The sequence below is a fragment of the Hyperoodon ampullatus genome (genome assembly GCF_949752795.1).
Source record: "Hyperoodon ampullatus genome assembly, chromosome: 5".
Classification (NCBI taxonomy): domain Eukaryota; kingdom Metazoa; phylum Chordata; class Mammalia; order Artiodactyla; family Ziphiidae; genus Hyperoodon; species Hyperoodon ampullatus.
In genome coordinates this window covers 77,434,187-77,460,598 of record NC_136918.1, presented here as the reverse complement: position 1 = coordinate 77,460,598, position 26,412 = coordinate 77,434,187, and the positions used below count along the sequence as shown (strand labels likewise).

The window sequence follows — 26,412 nt, the reverse complement described above, 5'->3', positions numbered from 1 at the left end:
CTGTGAGGTATCCTGCTGGTTGTGACTCAGAAATAAACAAGTCATGTTTCTGATCTTTGAAGGCACTCCAGACTGAAGAACGAGACAGGATTTCATTCACCTAGGGAAGTAAAACAAACTCTTTGAACTTAAACAAACTAAGTGTTAGATGTTGGTAGATGAAATTAAAGAGAAAAGGCAAACTTCCAGAACGAAAGGAAGAGGCCAGCTGAGGAAAGAATCAAAGATGAACCAAGACCTCACATTCATCAGACACTCTACACCAGGCACATCTCATTAAGCCAGACGCAAAGAAGTCCCTAAATCAATCTTCCCTCTAAACTTGGACTCTACTGTTTGAACTTACTGACCTGTATGTAATTTGGGCACGAAGATGTTCTTGTGACAGTAACAACTGGCTGACAGTGTGGTGTGGGTTCATGAAGTATTCCTGAGGAAGGGGTTTGGGGAGGAGCTACTGCAAAACTCAAGCTACAACTTTTCTTTTTTTTTTTTTAACATCTATTTATTTATTTGGCTGCACTGGGTCTTAGTTGCGACATGTGGGATCTTCATTGTGGCATTCAGGCTCTTAGTTGCGGCATTCGGGTTCTCTGACCAGGGATCAAATCCGGGCCCCCTGCATTGGGAGTGCGGAGTCTTAACTGCTGGACCTCCAGGGAAGTCCCTCAAGCTACAGTTTAAAGTACTTTTTCAAACTATGGATGTGACCTGTTAGAAGTTTAAGAAATCTATTAAGACAGTTGTGATCAACATGCTTGAGAAAATAAAATAGATTAATATAGAAAGCATCAGAGTATCACATGTAAAATGGGCAAAATTGTTCTGTGATATATATACACACGAGTATAAATAACATGTGTGTAAATGTGTATTGGACTAAGATGGAAGACACGTTTCTTTCTGTGACATAGATTAAAAAAAAGTTTAGTAAATTCCAATGTAGAGGATATCTTTCGCATATCAAAGTTCAGATCAAATATTTATTGAGCACCTCATATGTGGGATGCACAGTGGACACAAAGATGAGAAAGACTTTCTCTGTCCCTGAAGTGCCTACAGTTTAGCAGGGGAGACAGACAATGCCAGATAACTTAGTGGTAAGCATTAAAGTAGAGATATACATGGTGACTGTGTGAGTCCAAAAGACTCTTTGTCCCAACCTTGGAGAGAAGCAATGGTGGAAGTGATTAGTTGTGAAGGTGCTAAAGTTCCTATTTTGGAGACTATCATAATTCTTTCCTCCCCCTGGGAGTGGAAGGTGGGTGTCAAAGTTGCTCTGCTAATCCTCATCAACAGAAATCCGGAGGGGAGGACAATTGCCAGTGCGTGGTACACAGGCGTGCCTTTGCTTGGCATTCAGAACACCCACAGGTAACTTTATTCAACATATAGTTAACGACTGCAGCAGCACGTGCTGTCTCTCTTCTTTATTATCACCTTAAATAGTTCAAATGATAATACTGCTAGGAGGGACAACAGCATAAAAAATGTTTCTTTAGTTGGAACATACAAACGCATTGGATTCACTAAAGGAGAGCTTTTAAGTCAATTTAAACCTACAGAAGAACATTAGTAGGTAGAAATAGTCCAAACATCTATGAACAGATGAATGGGTAAACAAATCGTGGCATATACACACAATGGAACATTATTCAGCCTTAAAAAGGAATGAAGTGTTGAAACACACTATAACGCAGATTAACCTTGAAAACATGCTAAGTGACAGAAGCCAGACACAGAAGGTCACATATTGTATGATTCCATTTATGTGAAATGTCCAGAATTGGTGAATTCCTAGAAAACAGAGTGGTGACTGCCAGAAGCTGAGGGAAAGAAGAAATGGGAAATAACTACTTAATTGGTACAGAGTTTTGGGAACTAGATAAAGTGGTGGTTACACAACATTGTTAATGCACTAAATATCAGTAAATTGTTCAATTTAAAATGGTTAATTTTATGTTATGTAAATTTCACCTCAACTTAAAAAAAGAGAGCGTTACTAGATAGGGCTACATAATAATACTGAATGAGGAACTTTTCAGAAGCAACATTAAGAATAAAACCAATGAGGAAAATTAAATTACTGAACTGTTTTGAACTCAGCATATGCATGCGGCTGAAACACATTAATAGAATCTAAGTTACAACAAAAAGGAAGCCAACACTTTGTAAGTGCTAATAACGGAAGGAGATGAAACTAAAATGATGTTCTGTATCTTTTAAAATGGTATTATGGGATGGTTAATGAATGCGGTTATCACTATTCCACAGTAACTCCTAGAACTGAAAGTTAATCTTAACCGGCAACTAAATGCTGAGTATTCTTCTATGCTGAAGAATGTGCAACATGCTACCACTATCCAGAGAAAGAATCCTCCCGGTGACTATTTGAGTATATAGTTTGTGTTTTATGAGGCAGCTGTGCTAGTCCATTCCTGGTCTTGGGATCTGCTCCAGTTACGGTCAAGAACCACACCTGTAGGTGGAACCTGAGCTGAGGTGCACAGATCTCCAATGGCCAAGACACCTGGCTTTGAAAATGCCTTGTAATCGGCAGATCAAAGTTACCTCTGTGTAGACTCACCTGTTCTCCATGCTGCAGGCTTCGAGTCATTGCCTTGAGAGCTTTAACAATCTGAGCCTTTGTGGCTGCTGGGCTGTCCAGATTTTCAAGGCCAATGCCTTCAAGTAATTTTAAGAGGTATGGGACCAAATCTGCTTTCAGGGCCTAAAAGAGAATATTAAGTATACATATGTGTGTACGTGTGTGTATATATGTATGTGTCTGTGTGTGTGTATATATATATATATGTATATAGACACACACAAATATATACACTTTAAATAATGTAAGCCATCCACTGAGGAAATAATTTCACCCCCAGAACCATATCTGGAAGAGGACACTCTGCTTTATTTTATTTTAATGCCAGATGCAGAATTTTGGGGGTGAGGGTATCTAATAATAATGACATTTTTACTTAATGAGATTTTATTCTGTTCCATCAACTATTTTAAATGCTATACGCTGATTATTTTACTTAATCCTCCCAACACCTAATGATGTAGGCACAACTATAATATTGCCGATGGAAAAATCAACGCATGGAGGATGAAACATGTTGACAGTCACAGAGCTAGACAGTAATGGAATCTGTGTCTGGACCTATAAAGTACAGAACCTGAGCTTCAGCAAGTATACTGGTCTGCTTCCTCTAAGGACGTATACTGATGGGCAACAATATTGGCAGTATATTAGTTTTTTTTCACATTTTCTTAAAACATCAACCTTTGCATTCACCATACATTTTCTATCAGCCTAACAAAAGCTAAGTAATACTCTGCTACCACACAATTTTCACTGCCCACTCTGAAATTCAAAGGAAATAGGTGGAAGTAACTAAGTAAGTCTACCTCTTTTTTACAGATATTATTCTTGGAACAACCCTGTGAGAAGTCATAACTTTATTTTACAGATGAGTACTGTAAGGGTAAATATCATGCCTGAGGTCACAGAGCCATCAAGTGGTAGAACTAACTCATGTTCTTTCCAATACAACAACTCTCCTAGCCAATTATAAGTTTGAACCTCAGAGCATCCAATTATCTCCTTGAAATGTACTCAGTACTTCTAACCTGCCTGAACAAGGAACAGGGATAGAAGTGGGGGTGGATGGGGAGAGATGTGAGAGGAAAAGGGGCTGGGAAATAGGAGGGCCAGATAATAAGGATGCAGGGCCTTGTATTCAGGCTAAGGATGTCAAATGTCACTTTGTCATCTGGCAAGTAATGGGAAATCACTGAAGGATTTTTTTTTTTTTTTTTTTTTTTTTTTGTGGTACGTGGGCCTCTCACTGTTGTGGTCTCTCCCGTTGTGGAGCACAGGCTCCGGATGCGCAGGCCCAGCGGCTCCGCGGCATGTGGGATCCTCCCAGCCCAGGGCATGAACCCGTGTCCCCTGCATCGGCAGGTGGACTCTCAACCACTGCGCCACCAGGGAAGCCCCCATTGAAGGATTTTTAAGTGAAGAATGAGTTACACTTTTAAGAGTTGTATTTTAGAAAGATCACTTTCTCAATGGCTTCTAAATTTATTATATGTTTTTTTGTTCCCTTGATGTCTGCTACATTGGTACCCACTAAGTCTTCTTTTCATTAGATGGGTAGTCTCTTTGAAAAGGACTACAAAAACCTTGGCATGTTTTCTGAACATGACTTAAAAGAAATAAAGGAATGAATAAACAGAATGAATCTTTCCAAAAAGGATAAAATAAATTTTACAAAGCAAGTTAAGGATAAATGCTTAGTTATATAACCAAAACTTAAAATTCAGACATCACAAAAGTACTTTGACACTGGTAGGATTTTGGATAGCTGGCCCACCTTTTCTGTGTGTATATGTACATGTGGCTCTGTGTGTGTGTGTGTGTGTGTGTGTGTGTGTGTGTATAAAATATAAAACTGTGCATGCAAAAATTCACAAGTTACCTCTCTGCCAAGCCAGGGAAACCAAAATCAGTGCTAAGTAAGTGAAAATCTGTTTGTCTGTTACGTTGCCTTCCCTAAAATAGAAATCTAGAAAGTCACTTACTTGTGCTACTAATTCACTCTGCTCCTTCTGAAACATTCGGTTAATTGCTTCACAGGCTAGACCAACGGTATCTGGTCTCTTTTTCATTCCATTTATCAGTGGGCCAATGGTCTCCAAAGATGCCATGGCTCGAACACACAGCTAAGTGCCCAAAAAGAGAAGGTTACTTGTAGACTAGCAATATTTTATGTAACAAGGTAAATACTACAATAATATATGAAAAACCTAAATTCAGTTCAAGTTTTTTTTTTTTTTTTTGGGCCGCACCACACCAAAAATCCCTTAGTTCCCCGACCAGGGATTGAACCCATGTTCCCTGCAGTGGAAGCGCCAAGTCCTAACCACTGGACCACCAGGGAAGTCCCATCAGCTCAAGTTTAATAATGAACTAAGTCAAATTCAGTCTCCTATTAATCAGATCATTTAAACCAGTTTCAGAATTGTTACAATACCATGAGGCTCGTATGGATTAAAGCACGTGGTAGGAAGGGGATTTATACGTCAATGGACATTAGTCAGGAAGAGGGAGCACAGATAAATTCTAGAGCTCTAAGCTACTAAATGGATTCATCAATACCTCGTTTTCAGACAGGGCATGAATAACTCGAATGGCACACTTAGGAATGGCATTGTTTCTATGATTCATCGCCTGGATAACTTTGGGAAGATGGCCCAATGGTGGGACCTGATCAGCCAGCTGAGGCTGTGCATTGAAGAGGCATACTGTTGCCATTGTCAAAGTTTCCAGAGTTTCTCCCTGGAGGGTATAAAACAAACAAACAAGCAAACTGTAAAATACTGATGAAGTCCTAAACATCCTTGGTAATTATTTGGTGTTACTAAGGCTCCACAAGTTCTAAGTGCTGATACTTGAAGAGTGATCCCTCAATCCTAAAAGAACAACAAACTTCCCCATCTTGACAAAGGCATGAATTTAAAGGACTTTAAGAATGTGATACATTAATCTAAGCAGCCTTTCTCTGGGCATTTCTATTCCACATCTCATTTCTACTGCAGATAAAAGAGATGTCTATTAAGAGATCACCTCTCAAAAGATATTACTAGAAATTTTCAGATAATGTTATAGAAATGCCAATATCAGAGAACATCAATAATTCAGGAGAATGAAGAACTAGCGAAAATGTTTTCCCCAGTTCTATTAAAAATCCTACTAATTAACATGTCTGGCTGCCATAATGCACTTTCTATTGTGGAAAATGGATTGCAAAGACCTGTAGCTTATACCATTATATGCAAACATATATATCCATTACATAACATGTCTTAAATAAACATGGAAGCTGGGATGCACCGAAAAAGAAAGCAATATAGAAGGAAAATGTTATACGTTTTTCTGTTTCCAAGTTTCTCCTTTCTGAGGATCTCATTTTTTAAGCAAACTATGTATATAGTAAAAATCCTAGTAAAGAGAAAATGTGACTATAGAAAGAGATATATGTAAATATCTGACATAATGTTAATATTTTTTAAAGTCTTGCAAAGCTAATGATAGTAACTAATGATTTCTAAGTACTCAACATTATATTAAGTACTCCACATTTATCAAAACTCATGAAAACTTCAGCCTTAGGGGCAGATGCTGTTACCTTTCTATGAGGTAACTGAGGCAGAATCAGGAGGCATTACTCCAGGCCACAGAGCTCGTCAGTGGTGGGGCTGGTACTGGGGTCCAGGACCATCTAACAACACAGATCGGGCTCTTAATCACCTCTATAGCCAGCTTGTTTAATTAATTATGTACCTCAATTATTTTCAATATACGAGTTCAAATAACACAACCTTATATTACATCAGGGTTTATGACTTGCCAAGACACACCAAGCCTACTTTCCTACTCACTCCTGCTTTCCTGCTAGCCTTTGGTTTTGAGCATAGGTACAGGGTTCACCTATGTAGTTAAGACTCCCCTGTCAATTTTTTTAAGTAGAGTCATTCCTGCCATCTATGGCAAGCTAAGTGAAGAACATGCCCTAGCAGGACACACTTCCATCTAGGTTTCTACACTGCACATTTAGGTTTCTCCTTAAAACCATACAATCACTGGAAATGGGATGGCAGAAACCTTTCAGAGCTACTATAATTGTTAGAAGTAGAATCCTCTCAATATACACACTTCCAACTTTTACCAAGAAGTTTCACTTTTGACAAGGCATATGTGAATTTAAGGGTGGCTGCTACATTGAAAGAGGTAGCCAATTCTTAATGTATGGTCAATGAGGATGGTGTTTTAACAGAAACACTATCAACATGTTTAGCACACTATATGAAATGACTGGCTGACGGCTAAAGCTTACATGAGGATTGTTCTTCTCCAGGAGCTCAGTTAACTTTTCTAGTAGTGCAATAAGAAATTCTCTAGGCTTTCTTAGAACCCAAGTTGGCTGTGCAATAAAGATTCTCAAGAAAACTCCTCCAACAGCAAGTTCACCTTCTGCTTCTGCAAACACCACAGCAAAATCTTCAGGCAACTTTAAATAGAGAAAGAATAGTCAAGTCACTTACTAATCATTAGTTGTACATTAAGCAAGAAATAAAAACCCTATTAAAGAAATTGTTATGAAATTAACTAGTCCTTAAATAGTCATTAATATAATCAAATCAAAATTATTGTAAGTTTTGGGCTTCCCTGGTGGCGCAGTGGTTGCGAGTCTGCCTGCCGATGCAGGGGACGCGGGTTCATGCCCCGGTCCGGGAGGATCCCACATGCTGCGGAGCGGCTGGGCCCGTGAGCCATGGCCGCTGAGCCTGCACGTCCGGAGCCTGTGCTCCGCAACGGGAGAGGCCACAACAGTGAGAGGCCTGCGTACCACCAAAAAAAAAAAAAAAAAAAATTATTGTAAGTTTTATTTTCTCTTAACAAAATTCAGAAAAAGTCCTTTGATTAAGTTACTTACTCTGAAAGTGAGTATTCCACTTTTATGTTTAAAACCTTATTTTCCAGGGGAAGACCTAAGTTTCTTAATGACAAAGTATCTAAAAGGTTGGCATTAAACTCACTCATCAGGAATTTAAAAAAACAACAAAAATTTACAGTAAAATGTAAAATTCCTTCCTCTGAATAAAAGTTTACTTTACCTTCCAGTTTACATCGGGGTTGTCTTGCTGATTTTTAAAGTGCCTTGGGAAAAAAAAAGGGGAAAGGACATCAAACTTCAGTCACAAGACACACTTTCATGCATGTAGAGTAAGCCTTAGAGAGGTGACAGACAACGTGAGGCACGCCTGCCTGCCTGGTTACCCCACCTGAAGGCCCTAAGTTACTGTGTGTCTCTTGACTTACTCGAGCACCATTTCTCTAACTGTCATGGACACTTTATCTCTGGAGCTGTCATTCCAAATTAACTCAGGATTTTCATGAGTTCCTTCAAAAATATGGACGGCAGCTTCAGGGTTGTCTCTCATGGCATCCATAAAAACGCTCGGGAGAAATTTCATCAATGTAATTCGAACCTAGATGAGCAGGTTTGAGAAAGAAAAAAGACCTATTGGAAACATCTCAATATTTGGTCTGCTTTACATTTCTCTAAGATAGAATGTTGCTGTAATTTGTGTTATGGCTGATATGGGCCACAACTATCATCCAAAAATTCTGGACTGAGAGAACAGATAAACCTTGGTTTATGCAAAGGTAACAAGACTCACTAGGACCTGCTACTACTTACCAATCCAGGTTCATTTCCTCTCTCCTCCTCAAATTTAAGAAACATTAAGAAATTCAGCACCAGTGGTGTGTGAAGTTCCCAGAGCACACCACCCTGCCAGATCCTGCCCTGAACATGCTGTTCCCTCTTCCCAGAAGGCCTTTAGCTGCCCTATCCCTGCACCCCCTTCCCACACCCCACATCCTCACAATTTTTTCTCATGCTACCTTTGTGTCGTACAAGTATTTTTTAGTGCATTTGTTTTGCTATACTATTTTTTACATTATACTGTGCCTTTTCCCAGAAAGGATTCAAAAAACAGCTTAAAAAAATATATCCAGCACACACATACACACAAACTGAAAATCAGTCTGAGGCATAAGGACAAAGGGAAAATGAAAGTTGGAAAGATAAGTTTTTCCCTCAGGTCCTCACATAGTTTTCCCTCCTTTGTGTCATTCAAGTCTGTGTTCAAATCTCATCTTATAGAAAACTTCCCTGGCCAAGTCTGTCTTGCTGTTGCTGTATTTTCAGCCCCTGGCACAAGCAGATACTTGAATGAATATCTCATTCAGTGTATACTCATTCAGATACTTACTTGAATGAATGAGACTAATAGGATGTCAGTACACAAACGAAACATCAAAAGCTCTGTAAAATTGCAAGCAATATATTACAAATTTAGCGCTGAACTCCTAGCAGCCAATGAACTAAAGGAAACAGTGTTAGTTACATGATAGAAAGCATCCACAAAACAGGATGTGTGTCACTTTCCTTGGTCAAATGGATCTAAGACATAAATACAAGAGTTAAAACTATAAAACTCTTGGGAAAAAATACAGGCATAGATCTTTGTAACCTTGGATTAGATAATGGCTTCTTATATATGACATTAAAAGCACAAACTACAACAACAAAGATAGTATGGACTTCATCAAAATTTAAAAAAGACACCATCAGTGAAGTGGAAAGACATCCACAAAATGGGAGAAAATATTTGCAAATCATATATCTGATAAGGGACTGGTATCCAAAATATATAAAGAACAATTACAACTCAATAGTAAAAAGACAACCCAATTAAAAAATGAGCAAAGGATGTGAACAGACATTTCTCTAAAAGAGATGTACAAATGGCCACTTAAGCACATGAAAAGACATTCAACATCATTAGGCACCAGGAAAATGCAAACCAAAACCCTGAGATAACACTTCACACCCACTAGGATGACTATACTCAACAAAGACATATTGGGTGGGCCAAATAGTGCCTTCGGTTTTTTAAGTAAAAATAAAAGACACATTTTTCATTTTCACCAAGAACTTTATCAAACAACGTATTCACCCTTTTATTCCACTATCTTCTGCCATTTTTCAGGCAACTTCATAATTCCATCTTCCCAAAACTTATCTTTTTGAGCAAATAACTGTTCGAGGTACCTTTTTCAGTCTTCCAGGGAAATGAATTTTTTTCCATTAAGAGAACTTTGTAAAGACTGAAATAAATGGAAATCTAAGGTGCGATGTCTGGTGCATACGGCAGATAAATCAGAACTTCCCAGCCAAGCTGTAACAGTTTTGCCTGGTCGTCAAAGACACATGCGGTCTTACGTTATCCTGATGGAAGATTATGTGTTTTCTGTTGACTAACTCTGGATGCTTTTCATGGAGTGCTGCTTTCAGCTGGTCTAATTGGGAGCAGTACTTGTTGGATTTAATTGTTTGGTTTTCTGGAAGGAGCTCATAATAGAGAACTCCCTTCCACTCCCACCATATACACAACATCACCTTCTTTGGATGAAGACCAGCCTTTGGTGTGGTTGGTGGTGGTTCATTTCGCTTGCCCCACAATCTCTTCCATTCCACACTGTTGTACAGTATCCACTTTTTGTTGCCCGTCACAATTTGTTTTAAAAGCGAAACGTTTTCATTACGTTTCAATAGAGAATTGCATGTGAAAATATGGTCAAGAAGGCTTTTTTTGCTTAACTTAATGTGGAATCCAAGCATCAAAGCAATTCACATAACCAAGCTGGTGTAAATGATTTTCAGTGTTTGATTTGGATATTTTGAGTATGTCGGCTATCTCCTGCGTGGTATAACATTGATTGTTCTCAATTATTGTTTCAATTTGATCGCTATCAACTTCAACTGGTCTACCTGACCGTGGAGCATCGTCCAGCAAGAAATCTCCAGCATAAAACTTCGCAAGCCATTTTTGACATGTTCCAGCAGTCACAGCACCTTCTCCATACACTGTAAAAATCTTTTTGTGCGTTTCAGTTGCATTTTTACCTTTCTAGAAATAGTAAAGCATAATATGCCAAAAATGTTGCTTTTTCTTCCATCTTCAATATTAAAATGGCTACACAAAAATTAAAGAATATTGATTAAGTCTTTTTTTAAATGCATGCTGATATGACAGCTGTCACATTCAATCTAACAAAATTGTTTTGAATGAAGTTAAAGACAGCTAAGTGCTACTATAGCCATCTTATGGAAAAAACTGAACAAACCTTTTGGCCCACCCAATATAACAAGTGTCAGAGAAGAGGTGGAGAAATCAGAATCCTCACGCATCACTGGTGGGAATGTAAAATGGTGCAGCCACTGTGGAAAACAGTCTGATAATTCCTTGAAAAGTTAAAAATAGTGTTACCATATGATCCAGAAATTCTACTCTCAGAGAAATAAAATACATATCCATACAAAAACTTGTACACGTGTTCACAGTAGCATCACTCAGAATAGCCAAAAAGTAGCAATAATCCACATGTCCATTTTCAAATGATAAATGGAAAAACAAAACGTGGTATATGTATACAACAGAATATTATTTGGCAATAAAAAGGAAAGAAGTACTGACACATGCTACAACATGGAGGAATCTTGAAAACATTATGCTAAGTGACAGAAGCCAGAAACAGAAGACACATATTATGATTCCATTTACATGAAATGCTCAGAATAGGCAAATCTATAGAGACAGAAAGTAGGTTAGTGGTTGCCAGGTGCTAAGGGGAAGGTGAATGGGAAGTGACTGCTAAAAGGAATGGGTTTTTTTCCTGGGTTGATGAAAATGTTTCTAAAATTGATTGTTGTTGCCCAAACCAATGAATTGTATACTTCATATGTGTGACTTGTATGGCATGTCAATTATATCTCAATAAAGCTGTTACCAAAAAGGAAAATAAGTTTACTGACCCCAGTTCTAGAATCTCTTGCTGCAAATCATTCAATTAAGGAGCTGACACTTGTATTTTTCCTATACAGAAAATTTAAGTGTAAATATATTCACCTTGGTAAAATTTGTCCCTCATGTATTTCAAAGGTCAAAAAACTACTGAAGAGCTCAAAAATAAATTCTAGTACATATTTATTTTAAATCTCTAAAACATGATTTAAAACATGTAATATTAGACATTATAATTATGTGCTACCCAACTCTAGCTTTAAGAAAACTCAATATTAAATATCAATATTCATGGACTTCCCTGGTGGTCCAGTGGTTAAGATTCTGCCTTCCAATGCAGAGGGCGAGGGTTAGAGCCCTGGTCGGGGAACTAAGATCCCAAATGCTGTGCATGGTGTGGCCAAAATTTTTTTAAAAAAAATCAATGTTCATGATTTTATGGACCCTTGCTATAGGTATCCAAATGCAATCGCCCTTATCCCATCAACCCTGTTGATGATAGACTATCAACCATATTCCCAAAGTAAAACTGTTCCAGGTCCTGTGACAGATTCTCAGGAGATCAGACAAGGAAAAAAAACAACTGAATCTAGCGTGTTTTACTAATGTAAAGTAAAACCTAACACTCTGGAAGTGGGGGCTCAGGAGGCTTCATTTCATATCTGGGCTGGCTTCAGTGAGCATTACTTCATGTGAAACGGATTTAATAACAGAAGAAGGGGACTTTGATTACACCTGTGTCTGGATGCAATTCTATTTAGCAGTGCTGTTCTAAAAGGTTCCTGCTCTGCAAATTGGACCATGGTTCCAGAGATCATCTAGTTAGCTCCAGATTCTTAATGAGATCTCCCTGCAGAGAGGGGAAGCAAAGGTGCCATTACACTCACGTGCTATATGGCTTTAACTAATACAGGCGTGGGGTGTATCTCCTTCACAAGCTACCTCCATAGGCCAATCCTCGAAGTGTGAAAGTCTAACCTAACATATCGTCTGTCATAACTTAAATATACTTTTGTTCTTTCTTCAAGGGAGATAAACAGTTTTATCACCATAATTCAAATACTCTCTTAAGACTTCTCAATTCTAGTGCAGGCTTCGCCGACTATAATTTTTCTCTAACTAGTAATATATAGGAATAATTTCAGGTATTTCAATCTTCCAACTTTCACATTAAGTTATTTCCTCACCATCTCAGACTTTGGTAACCCTCATGAAATCTGTTATCAAACTTACAGAGCTTTAATAATTTCTTTCTAAGAACCCATTTTGTGCTCACCTTTGGACCTATTAGTTTATCTGCTGTCATTTTAGCAAAAAGTTCTGCTGTCTGGGCTCGAACCTGTGGATGTGTTGAATTGCAGAACATGTCTAGTAAATAAATCAAAGCTCCTGTGAAGGAAAGAAAGAATTAGTGTTTATACTCTAAATAAAAAAAAAAAGACTTTTCTAATCATAGAATCATAGTAGAATTCATTTTCAACCTTGTTTCAACTCAATGCAATTTTTTTTTTTTTAAACTGTAAGCCTTCCAAAGCATTCTTCTAGTTTATCAGACTATACAAAGCAGCTCAAAATAAGCTTCACCATTACTGAGCATGACTGGATGAGAAAGCACTCCATACATTACCTTTTGCCATTGCTTCTTTGATTAGTTTTGTACTTGATGTCAAAGCATAAAGAGTTTCCAGAACAAGCTGACGACCTGCAAAGTAAAAGACATTTCAAGGAATGTATCATCACATTAGCTTACATTTACTGGGCACCAGTGCCAGGCACTGAACTAGGTGTTCTACACAGGGTATTATACTTACATCTTCACAATAACCAGTAAGACAGGAATTGTGGCATCCATGAGTGAGGAAGCTGAGACCCAGTTTGACCAACCCATGGATTCATAGCTAGTGAGAGGTATAGCTCACTATACCACTGAGGTATATAGAGGTTTATAGAAGTCTGACTTCCAAAATCCACACTCATAACCACTATGCCATACTGTCTTGCTACCTCACCGTTCACTGTGCAAACAAAATCTTTTCACCTCCTGACACCCTGAGAACACTCTATTCAGGGATCTACAATTTTTATGTGGTGCTAGTATCTTAGAGAAATGAGTAGGAAGTATCAGTTGCAACACACTGTTCCAATTTAAGACACAATAGCATCCTTCTGCACATAGTCTGTGCGCTTCTCACCCTTGTCATTGAAGTAGACTCGGCTACTGGACTTTTCTAAAGTCAAAATGGCAACAACAGACAGGTGACCAAAGGAGTAAAGAGTTGGCAAAGAGGGTGAAGGCTGCCAAGTATTAGGCTGAGACTAAAACAACAAAGGATGGTAGCCAGACTGAGCTAAGTTAACAGGCAGGAGAAAAAGCACTCAAAAGGAGATTTTTAAGAGAAGCAACAGTACTTCATTGAAAAGCTACCACTGTTCTAACCATAGTTTCCAAGGAAAACAAGTCTTTGGAGGGGATAGAGGAAGTTAACATTTTATGTTTTTAATGGCCCTTAGCAAACAGTTAAAGATAATTTAGTCTAAAATATAAATGAGGGCTTCCCTGGTGGTGCAGTGGTTGAGAGTCCGCCTGCCGATGCAGGGGACATGGGTTCGTGCCCCAGTCTGGGAGGATCCCACATGCCACGGAGCGGCTGGGCCTGTGAGCCATGGCCGCTGAGCCTGTGCGTCCGAAGCCTGTGCTCCGCAACGGGAGAGGCCACAACAGTGAGAGGCCCGCATACCGCAAAAAAAAAAAAAAAAAAAAAAAAAAAAAATATATATATATATATATGATAGCAGAGTAGGCTGAGATATCTAGATGTCAGCTATTTTACCGGTAAGATTAAAATAATGACTGGACTATATAAATCCGATATGAATGTAAAATAACTTTCAAGTTATGACTTCTGTAACATTCTTCACTTCATCAATCAGTTTAATTTTGCATTGTTTGAAGCCTCGTAAAGCTGTTAAAAACTAATAAAAAAGAAAAACCAACTAAGGTTGTAGGGATGATAAAAATAATCTGCGAATGACTTTTAAAAGTTGTCATTTTAAAGAGCTATTTCAAACGTCGTTTGTTAAAGAAAACAAAAATATCCAATGGAAACGGAACTCCACTCAATTCACTGAACCTAACACGTGCAAGGCACTGGGGCATAAAACGAATGCAACAGGTTGCTGCTCTCAAGGAGGTGAACAGGTGTGAAGTTAAGATTAACATGACTTCCAAGCGGCTAGCACAGCCAACTGAGCAATGTCTGCTGACGGTTAAGTGGCAAAGTTGGACTTAGTATCGCCAACTGCCTTTGAAAAGCAATCTCAAGGTTGATCCTAGCACTAATGCTAGATGACTGTACAGTTTGTAAGGAGTCTATATTATTTCAGGCTGTATTCAAGAAATCAGGTTGGTGTATTTTAAAAAATTGATATCATTTGGTGGTAACAGTCACTATCAGCATCAAATCAGTAAAGGACAAATAATGCAGGATTGAACTTTAAGCTAACACAAGGTGATTTTTATCTTAAGCATTTTTTCCTATCGTCCAAGATCAACTGTGTGTGTGTGTGTGTGTGTGTGTTTTTAATAAACCATGGAATACTAGTCAATTCTCAATTACTCATGTGTAGCTTATACTCAACAAACTGAAAATCCTAGATTATTTTCCTTTTGCTTTTGGATCTCTCTTACCTCTTTCAACTTTTGATATCAGAAATGCAAAATAATTAACTTATGTAAAAATATAATTAGAAAGACATATCTAATATAAAGAATACCACTTAAAATATTCCAAAACAAAACACGGATAACACTGTGTCAGAGGTTTTGTATCATCTGTGTAACTGCTCCCCTCAATGGGTTGACTGTACTGTTGTTTCGAAAATTCCAGTGAATATACGTACTTGATGGCAAAGAATGTAGAAGAGCCAATAAATTGGACAAAACCATTGATTCAGCAATATTGTTGACACAGTCTTGGTTAGACGTCACTATATTCACAACCTGAAAATTAATCAATAGGATGTTAAGAGTTCTGGAAATAATTTTGGACCTAAACAAATTAAGTCAAATTAGTCAGACCTAAATAAACTTAAAGGCTTTACCAAAGTGAGAAAAATGTTTGGAGGACAAAATATTTAATTTTTAGGCAAGGGTTTAATTTTAAAAGATTGGCCTTATTATTCTGTTCTTTTGAGAATAAAAAATGTTACTACTAATGCATATATTATATACATTAGCTTTCTATTAATTTAGAGGTAAGAATTAAATATAATGATCTAAACAAATATTTTAGTACCCATTCACAATCTTGAGGCTTATAAGAAGCCTTCAGTTCTACACCAGTTCATGCTCTAGAACTATGGTGTACACTGTAGTGCTTTCCAATTGTAGATTTGGGGTGGCAAGTGATTAGGAAGATAATCTTCTTTACTACTGGGACTTTTCCTTTTAGAGGGAGAAAGTAAATGTCTTTAGTGCCCAGCACAACAGATTAGGTCTATCTTTCCATTATAAAGAAACAGGCATGTTTTTCTTTCAAAGAGGATGGCCGTTTAAGTCTAACTTACTATATACATTGATCTAAAGATCAATGTCACTTAACTTGAACTATGTGGTCAGCATCTCAAAGCAAAATATCCCAGATTTAATAATGCTTATTTAAAGAGTTACAAGATACTTGAAGGAATTAAGTGGAGAAGCATGTTTTTCAATTTAAAGAACATGCTTGTTAAGATTTTTGAACAATTTAACATTTATTATTTTATTAAACATCTTTTTTAAACCAAAATGCAATCTAAGAACACTTAATCATTCATAAAGTACTCATTATCCTGTTACCGCAGTGTTGAATTTGGTGTTCTTTATAATAAATCGTGTGTGTTATAATAGGCAGGATCATCTGAAAAAAGACCCTGGGAGCTCACTCTGGGTTGCCTGGACAAGGAGCCCCCTGTGACCAGGGTCTTCCTGCTTCTCCCAGAGGAAAAGGCTCCACCCAAACAGCTTCCTATGGGACCAATGATTTCATTCTCCTGAAGGAGGGGCCTCCAACCACTTCTGGACCCTCAAGGCCCACAGGTTCTGGGAAGCTGCCTCTCCTAGACAGCTCCTGTGAACAGCATAACATACCAGGTGTCTGTCTGTCACCCTCACTGGTAAGGTTGCTTTTGTACCAGACCATAAGAAGGGAGAGCAACTTAGGGGGAGGGAACACAAACCCACAGTGTGCAGCCAGCACAGTGCCCTGGTCTCAACATGTCTCTCTGTGGGGACACTGAGAGATCTGGGAAATCCTGCCTCCTTTTCTTGTTGATCTGTGGCTTCCAAGCTTCCCAAGTAAAGCCCATTCTTTAACTCACGCCACATGACACTGTAAAAATGCATCCCAAGTTCTAATGCATGACAGACGATGACCACAGAGGGAAAGTACCTTGAACACTGTACAATACTTGCTCTTCAAAATGAGCATGTTAATTCAAATTTTAAAAACATATTCACTTGGCTTAATAGGCAAAATGAAAAAAACCACATGCAAACTTCCACTCAACTTTAGATGATGATTAATCAAGGATCAAACCATGTATAGTAAGTTGTAGGAAAGACAGCATGCTTTAGTACAAAATTCTTTTACCTCTAAAGCCAACTGCTGCACTTGACCAGCTCCATGGACTCGAAGAAGAGAAAATATTAACTTAAAGTGCCCAATGCATTCACTTTCAGAGCCTAGGAAGTAAAAATAAAATGTTTAATTTTTATTTCCAAGAGATGTTCTAAATTATCCACCTTTAGGAAACTGATAAACATTTTTGTTTACTGTCAATTATAAGTCTCTGGTAAACTTTTCTTAACGTTTGTGACACAAAGTGAGTGAAGTATCACTAAGCAGCAGTAAATCTTAAGAAGTTAAATGATATTAGACTATCTTAGGTTTGTTTTGTCTTCATTTCCATCCCCACCCCTAGTTAACCTACAGGCTAAAAACAAGAAATTTATCAAACACACAATCCAAATACAACTCAAAAATTAGGTGTAAGGTGGTTTTTTTACTCTTTACCTTAAGACTGTAGAGCTACCCTTGTCAGCCTAATTACATCCGGGGAGAGTGTGACATCATCTGGCTTTTAATTAAGACTGAGTTAGAACCCTGCCACTTGAGAACTACATTATAAACAAGTAAGTGCGAAATCAATAGCCAGCTTTACTGCAATTCCTTTGTACCTAATATGTCAACTCCGAACAATAAGGAACGAAGTTTTCTTCCGATTTTATAATACTGCCTTTAAAAACATCCCCATGTATATATACCATGGGAATGACTTATTTTCTTAAACATTTAATTATTGTTGGTTATTTTATTTGAATAATGTATTACTGTAATACATAGTGAAAAGAGCAAAGAAGTACATGAAAGATAATATTAAGTGTTAATAAAAAAGATTTGAGGGCTTCCCTGGTGGCGCAGTGGTTGGGAGTCCGCCTGCCGATGCAGGGGGCACGGGCTCGAGTCCCCGGTCCGGGAAGATCCCACATGCCGCAGAGCGGCTGGGCCCGTGAGCCATGGCCGCTGAGCCTGCGCGTCCGGAGCCTGTGCTCCACAACGGGAGAGGCCACAACAGTGAGAGGCCCGCGTACCGAAAAAAAATAAAAGAAAAAAAAAAAAAAAAAAAAAAAAAAAAAAAAAAGATTTGAGGTCTTCATGTAACTTAAACTGAATATATATCGTTTTAGGTTTTATATTCTATACTTGTTATCAAAGTTAGAATTGGAAGAAGCTTTCGGATTTTCACCCATCCATCTCCCTGAAGTCAAGCAAGAGTGATGTTCTTGGAAATGTCCTTCTTAAAGATGTTTTAAGAATGACAATTCTCACTTTATTATTTCAGTTTTTATACACCAAAAACTTCAGGCAGTTTTTCAAAAACATGGCATTGTGTTAGGGACCAGAAGACACAAAAATGAGATCACCTAATAAATAAATCTAATTTAAGCCCTTATATTGATACTTGGTATGTCAATTTATGTCATCAATGTGATATTTTACACTAGCAAGCTACTCTGCCTTTTCAACTCATTGAAAGTCATATGCTCTTAGAGATACGAATTATTCTAAGCATGGTGACCTGACCTCTCTTTCCACCCTATTATTTAGAGGTAAAAATATTATAGGGTCAATTCCTCTTAATGTTATACAAAGTATAACATTATAACCAAGTACAATTTTTCCTGCATTTCCCTGGTAAAACTGAGAACTGGAATTTTTGGGTTCTTCCATTGTATGGATCTTATTCATCAAGGGTATAGTCACACACCTGGATTATATTTTATAACATTTCTCAGAGCCTCCAAAGCCATTTCCACTCTTGGCAAGCGGTCTCCATGTTGCTCTGACTCCACTTTTGCAGAATGAGTGATAGCCATGAATGTGTGGAGGTACTGGGCCTGGGAGCCTATATAATCCAAGAGACTTGCAGCAAATGCTTTTGGAACCTAAGTTGAGTGGAAAAATATTTAAAAACGAGTGTGCCCTTAGAAATAACCTATAACAAAGACTCCACAGCAGAAAAAAACAACAACAAAATACTTCAAGCCATGAAAGTGATTAAATTATACATACACATGAATATACCTATGGATTAAGTGGGGAGAAGTGTTTAACATTTTTGTCCAAATCCATTAGAGATTTGATATACTCCCATCAGTACCTCAGTATAATAATTCTGAGATGAGTATGTCTTCCCTTTACCAAGGTATTGATAGTATGATATGTAACTTCTACAATTTGGTTATAGTTTTATATTTAAAATTATATATATTTAGATTATAAATTCAAAGGACAGTTTTCAAAGACATTTCACAAATCACTGAACTCATTCTGCTTAGCAGCTATTTATAGATATTATTGTGATAAATAGTAAATGTTACAGTTTAGTAAATTCTTTTTTTTCCAAGAGCAAACTCTTTGTTTTAGAGAAATAGCCTCACTTCTTTCTTCCTTACAAAGCAATCAACCAACAAATTCTCTTTGCCACCCCTCCAAAAAAAACTACAACAAAAATTTCCTACATGATTTCCAAGCACTACGGAAAGAAAAGAAGATCATTTGCTTCCGGAAGCGATTTGGGATCATCACAAGAGATGACTTGGTGTGACCGCAGTCATCTTCTAAAACTTCACTTTGCTTTCCACCTCTATTTTCTTATTTTCTTCTAAAAATGGGCCAGAGACAGACAGACCACAGAGTCTGGTGGTCTGATATTCAACATGATGGAATGAGTATGTAAATGGCCTTACACTTCCATGAGAGAACATTAAAGCTGAAGGCATATATACATGATACAGTGGGGTAGCATTATGCATAAAATATCAGGAACAGCTGGGAAAGGAATAAATTCTTATTCATGAATCCACAAAATTAAATTCTTTAACATTCAAAATAAAGAGGATCATAAGTTATCAATGGTCACCCCATCACATACTCAAGTTAGTATAAAGCATTTGGCAAAAAACAGGTATTATTTCAATGTATACAGTGTGAATAAACTAGTAGCTTTCAATAACAAATGATCAAAGGTGTCAGACAAAATTAAAAGTAGAGAGCTTACCTCGAGTGGGAAAGTAGGGACTTCATTATAGACCCTAACAAAAATCTCCCCTACAATAAGTTCTTTGGCATGATCATTGTAGACAAATTCTGATCCATAGGTTTTGTCACAGTCACCCTTTTTAAAAAAGAAAACAGATTGTTAGAGGTAAATTGGAATCATTAGTGTCTGGTTTATTAATCTATCCACATTCAGTTTAATAAATTAGCAGATAAATAACTTGAAAGATCCATTCATTTTCCAGAGGGAAAAATGTGGTGGGATACACATCACAGCACTCAATGCAATTTTAATGTTTGTAATCAGTAATATGGACTCTGGAAAAGGCATAGAATTATGTTATTTCTTAATCCAAAGATCAATATTGTAACTCATTTTAAAATCTCAAAAGATCACTGAGGTCAGCCAATGAGCAAGTATGACAAGTGGCTCTTCTCTCTCCGCTCAGCAAACATTTGGCCCAGTCAGATATAGGGTGATAGAGCTAAGAAATGAACACATTTGGACTGGTTTTAAAAAGTAATACATTAAGTAAAAAGTGCTGGAAAACAGGGTCTCTGAATAAAAAAGCAAGGTAATAGTAGAGGGGTTGACAAATCAAGAACAATTTCCATTTAAGGACAAGGAAAAAGATAGGAAAGAGGAATGGGAAAAAAATAGCCAACAGAAGACTTAGGTGGAAATCACTCAAAATTTAGGTTGGACTAAAATAATACGTAAAAGTGTATAGTAAGTTGTAAAAGGCTAAACAAAGAGAGAATGATGTTCTCTCCTGGTAAAAGAATAGATGAGGTCACCACGGTGAGCCACAGCCACCCCCACCTCTGCAGGAGACCCTCCAACACTAGCAGGCTGTCAGACATGCCAAAGATGTGGAGGTCATCCCAATGCAGGTCTTTGAGGGTGACAAGATTAAGTCTGTGGTTTCCCTGGTGACTCAGGGAGACAACACTTTACAGGATCCCGACTTATGCTGCTCCATGCGAAGCTGCCTTAGAATCGCCTTCAAAGACCCCTTGTCTGCATCTGTGAGCTCAAGGGTTATCATTCCATTTTGCATGGATTTGTCTTTGTGAAGAGAAGATTGCAAGAAAGCACTACAGGAGCTGCACTGGTGACCCAGGACCTCTCCCTGCTTTGCTTGTGCCTCATGATTATTTGTATCCTTGAAATGATTAAGAAACCTTGAAACTAGATACATCAGAAATACATCTGCATGTGGAACTGCTCCTATAGAACACCTACTGAACACTGGCAGAAGACCTCAGACATCCCAAAAGGCAAGAAACTCCCCACGTACCTAGGTAGGGCAAAAGAAAAAAGAAAAAACAGAGACAAAAGAATAGGGACAGGACCTGCACCCGTGGGAGGGAGCTGTGAAGGAGGAAAGGTTTCCACACACTAGCAAGCCCCTTCGCGGGCGGAGACTGCAGGTGGCGGAGGGGGGTAAGCTTCGGAGCCATGGAAGAGTGCACAGCAACAGGGGTGCGGAGGGCAAAGCAGAGAGATTCCCGCACAGAGGACTGGTGCCGACCGGCACTCACCAGCCCGAGAGGCTTGTCTGCTCACCCGCCGGGGCGGGCGGGGGCTGGGAGCTGAGGCTCGGGCTTCGGTCGGAGCGCAGGGAGAGGACCGGGGTTGGCGGCGTGAACACAGCCTGCAGGGGGTTAGTGCACCACGGCTGGCCGGGAGGGAGTCCGGGAAAAAGTCTGGAGCTGCCGAAGAGGCAAGAGAATTTTTCTTCCCTCTGTGTTTCCTGGTGCGTGAGGTGAGGGGATTAAGAGAGCTGCTTAAAGGAGCTCCAAAGATGGGTGCGAGCCGTGGCTATCAGCGCGGACCCCAGAGCCGGGCATGAGACACTAAGGCTGCTGCTGCCGCCAACAAGAAGCCTGTGTGCGAGCACAGGTCACTATCCACACCTCCCCTCCCGGGAGCCTGTGCAGCCCGCCACTGCCAGGGTCCCGGGATCCAGGGACAACATCCCCGGGAGAACGCACGGCGCCTTAGGCTGGTGCAACGTCCCGCTGGCCTCGGCCGCCACAGGCTCGCCCCGTATCTGTAACCGCCCCCCCCACCTGAGTGAGCCAGAGCCCCCGAATCAGCTGCTCCTTTAACCCCATCCTGTTTCAGCGAAGAACAGACGCCCTCCAGCGACATACACGCAGAGGCGGGGACAAATCCAAAGCTGAACCCCGGGAGCTGTGTGAACAAAGAAGAGAAAGGGAACTCTCTCCCAGCAGCCTCAGGAGCAGCGGATTAAATCTCCACAATCAACTTGATGTACCCTGCATCTGTGGAATACCTGAATACACAATGAATCATCCCAAATTGAGGAGGTAGACTTTGAGAGCAAGATTATTTTTTCCCCTTTTCCTCTTTCTGTGAGTGTGTATCTGTATGCTTCTGTGTGAGATTTTGTCTGTACAGCTTTGCTTTTACGATTTGTCCTAGGGTTCTGTCCATCTGTTTTTTTTTAAATAAAAAAATTTTTTTTCTTAATAATTATTATTTTAATAACTTTATTTTTATTCTTTTTCTTTCTTTCTTTCTTTTTCTTTCTTTCTTTCTTTCCTTTTTTCTCTTTCTTTCTCTCACCCTCCCTCCCTCCCTCCCTCCCTCCCTCCCTCCCTATCTCTCTTTCTTTCTTTCTACTTTTTCTCCCTTTTATTCAGAGCCGTGTGGATGAAAGGCTCTTGTTGCTGCAGCCAGGAGTCATTGCTGTGCCTCTGAGCTGGGAGAGCCAACTTCAGGACACTGGTCCACAAGAGAACTCCCAACTCCATGTAATATCAAACGGCAAAAATCTCCCAGAGACCTCATCTCAACAACAACACCCAGCTTCACTCAATGACCAGCTAGCTACAGTGCTATGCACCCTATGCCAAACAACTAGCAAGACAGGAACACAACCCCACCCATTAGCAGGGAGGTTGCCTAAAATCACAAAAAGGCCACAGACACCCCAAAACACACCACCAGATGTGGACCTGCCCACCAGAAAGACAAGATCCAGCCTCAACCACCAGAAAACAGGCACTAGTCTCCTCCACCAGGAAGCCTACACAACACACTGAACCAACTTTAGCCACTGGGGAAAGACACCAAAAACAACGGGAACGACAAACCTGCAGCCTGCAAAAAGGAGACCCCAAACACAGTAACATAAGCAAAATGAGAAGACAGAAAAACACACAGCAGGAGGAGAAGCAAGATAAAAACCCACCAGACCTAACAAATGAAGAGGAAACAGGCAGTCTACCTGAAAAAGAATTCAGAATAATGATAGTAAAGATGATCCAAAATCTTGGAAATAGAATAGAGAAAATGCAAGAAACATTTAACAAGGACCTAGAAGAACTAAAGAGGAAACAAGCAACAATGAACAACACAATAAATGAAACTAAAAATTCTCTAGAAGGGATCAATAGCAGAATAACTGAGGCAGAAGAACGGATAAGTGACCTGGAAGATAAAAGAGTGGAAATAACTACAGCAGACCAGAATAAAGAAAAAAGAATGAAAAAATCTGAGGACAGTCTCAGAGACCTCTGGGACAACATTAAATGCACCAACATTTGAATTATAGGGGTCCCAGAAGAAGAAGTGAAAAAGAAAGTGACTGAGAAAATATTTGAAGAGATTAGAGTTGAAAACTTCCCTAATGTGGGAAAGGAAATAGATACTCAAGTCCAGAAAGCACAGAGAGTCCCATACAGGATAAATCCAAGGAGAAACACGCCAACACACATATTAATCAAACTGTCAAAAATTAAATACAAAGAAAACATATTAAAAGCAGCAAGGGAAAAATAACAAATAACACACAAGGGAATCCCCATAAGATTAACAGCTGATCTTTCAGCAGAAACTCTGCAAGCCAGAAGGGACTGGCAGGACATATATAAAGTGATGAAGGAGAAAAACCTACAACCAAGATTACTCTACCCAGCAAGGATCTCATTCAGATTTCATGGAGAAATTAAAACCTTTACAGACAAGCAAAAGCTGAGAGAGTTCAGCACCACCAAACCAGCTTTACAACAAATGCTAAAGGAACTTCTCTAGGCAAGAAACACAACAGAAGGAATATACCTACAATAACGAACCCAAAACAATTAAGAAAATGGGAATAGGAACATACATATCGATAATTACCTTAAATGTAAATGGATTAAATGCTCCCACCAAAAGACACAGACTGGCTGAATGGATACAAAAACAAGACCCATATATATGCTGTCTACAAGAGACCCACTTCAGACCTAGGGACACATACAGACTGAAAGTGAGGGGATGGAAAAAGGTATTCCATGCAAATGGAAATCAAAGGAAAGCTGGAGTAGCAATTCTCATATCAGACAAAATAGACTTTAAAAAAAAGACTATTACAAGAGACAAAGATGGACACTACATAATGATCAAGGGATCGATCCAAGAAGGTATAACAATTGTAAATATTTATGCACCCAACATAGGAGCACCTCAATACATAAGGCAAATACTAACAGCCATAAAAGGGGAAATCAACAGTAACACATTCATAGCAGGGGACTTTAACACCCCACTTTCACCAATGGACAGATCATCCAAAATGAAAATAAATAAGGAAACACAAGTTTTAAATGATACAGTAAACAAGAGGGACTTAATTGATATTTATAGGACATTCCATCCAAAAACAACAGAATACACATTTTTCTCAAGTGCTCATGGAACATTTTTCAGGATAGATCATATCATCGGTCACAAATCAAGCCTCGGTAAATTTAAGAAAATCGAAATTGTATCAAGTACCTTTTCTGACCACAATGCTATGAGACTAGATATCAATTACAGGAAAAGATCTGTAAAAAATACAAACACATGGAGGCTAAACAATACACTACTTAATAACGAAGTGATCACTGAAGAAATCAAAGAGGAAATCAAAAAATACCTAGAAACAAATGACAATGGAGACACAACGACCCAAAACCTATGGGATGCAGCAAAAGCAGTTCTAAGAGGGAAGTTTATAGCAATAAAATCCTACCTTAAGATACAGGAAACATCTCGAATAAACAACCTAACCTTGCTGCTAAAGCAATTAGAGAAAGAAGAACAAAAAAACCCCAAAGTTAGCAGAAGGAAAGGAATCATAATTATCAGATCAGAAATACAACAAAGAGATGAAGGAAACGATAGCAAAGATCACTAAAACTAAAAGCTGGTTCTTTGAGAAGATAAACAATATTGATAAACCATTAGCCAGACTCATCAAGAAAAAAAGGGAGAAGACTCAAATCAATAGAATTAGAAATGAAAAGGGAGAAGTAACAACTGACACTGCAGAAATACAAAAGATCATGAGAGATTACTACAAGCAACTCTATGCCAATAAAATGGATAACCTGGAAGAAATGGGCAACTTCTTAGAAATGCACAACCTGCCAAGACTGATTCAGGAAAAAATAGAAAATATAAACAGACCAATCACAAGCACTGAAATTGAAACTGTGATTAAAAATCTTCCAACAAACAAAAGCCCAGGACCAGATGGCTTCACAGGCGAATTCTATCAAACATTTAGAGAAGAGCTAAGCCCAGGACCAGATGGCTTCACAGGCGAATTCTATCAAACATTTAGAGAAGAGCTAACACCTATCCTTCTCAAACTCTTCCAGAATATAGCAGAGGGAGGAACACTCCCAAACTCATTCTACGAGGCCACCATCACCCTGATACCAAAACCAGGCAAGGATGTCACAAAGAAAGAAAACTAAAGGCCAATATCACTGATGAACATAGATGCAAAAATCCTCAACAAAATACTAGCAAACAGAATCCAACAGCACATTAAAAGGATCATACACCATGATCAAGTGGGGTTTATTCCAGGCATGCAAGGGTTCTTCAATATATGCAAATCAGTCAACGTGATACACCGTATTAACAAACTCAATACATGCAGAGAAAGCTTTTGACAAAATTCAACACCCATTTATGATAAAAACCCTGCAGAAAGTAGGCACAGAGGGAACTTTCCTCAACATAATAAAGGTCATATACAACAAAACCACAGCCAACATCGTCCTCAATGGTGAAAAACAGAAAGCATTTCCACTAAGATCAGGAACAAGACAAGCTTGTGCACTCTCACCACACTTACTCAACATAGTTTTGGAAGTTTTAGCCACAGCACTCAGAGAAGAAAAGGAAATAAAAGGAATCCAAATTGGAAAAGAAGAAGTAAAGCTGTCACTGTTTGCAGATGACATGATACTATACATAGAGAATCCTAAAGATGCTACCAGAAAACTACTAGAGCTAATCAATGAATTTGGTAAAGTAGCAGGATACAAAATTAATGCACAGAAATCTCTG

General features: G+C 38.7%; 1 protein-coding gene across 1 annotated transcript in view; it reads right to left on the bottom strand.

Annotated features, from left to right (window-relative positions):
* The window catches only part of DNAJC13 (DnaJ heat shock protein family (Hsp40) member C13), a gene marked incomplete at its 3' end in the record, with an annotated part of 106,591 nt that overhangs the window by 5,754 nt on the left and 74,425 nt on the right, over positions 1–26,412 (bottom strand). The window contains exons 43-55 of the mRNA XM_079705255.1: positions 20,050–20,166; positions 18,757–18,934; positions 17,079–17,170; positions 15,349–15,448; positions 13,076–13,150; positions 12,725–12,837; positions 7,895–8,064; positions 7,690–7,732; positions 6,909–7,082; positions 5,171–5,350; positions 4,594–4,734; positions 2,588–2,731; positions 1–100 (exon numbers count right to left, since the gene is read on the bottom strand). Of these exons, the coding sequence (XP_079561381.1) occupies positions 1–100; positions 2,588–2,731; positions 4,594–4,734; positions 5,171–5,350; positions 6,909–7,082; positions 7,690–7,732; positions 7,895–8,064; positions 12,725–12,837; positions 13,076–13,150; positions 15,349–15,448; positions 17,079–17,170; positions 18,757–18,934; positions 20,050–20,166 (1,627 nt within the window). The remainder of the gene's footprint in view (positions 101–2,587; positions 2,732–4,593; positions 4,735–5,170; positions 5,351–6,908; positions 7,083–7,689; positions 7,733–7,894; positions 8,065–12,724; positions 12,838–13,075; positions 13,151–15,348; positions 15,449–17,078; positions 17,171–18,756; positions 18,935–20,049; positions 20,167–26,412) is intronic.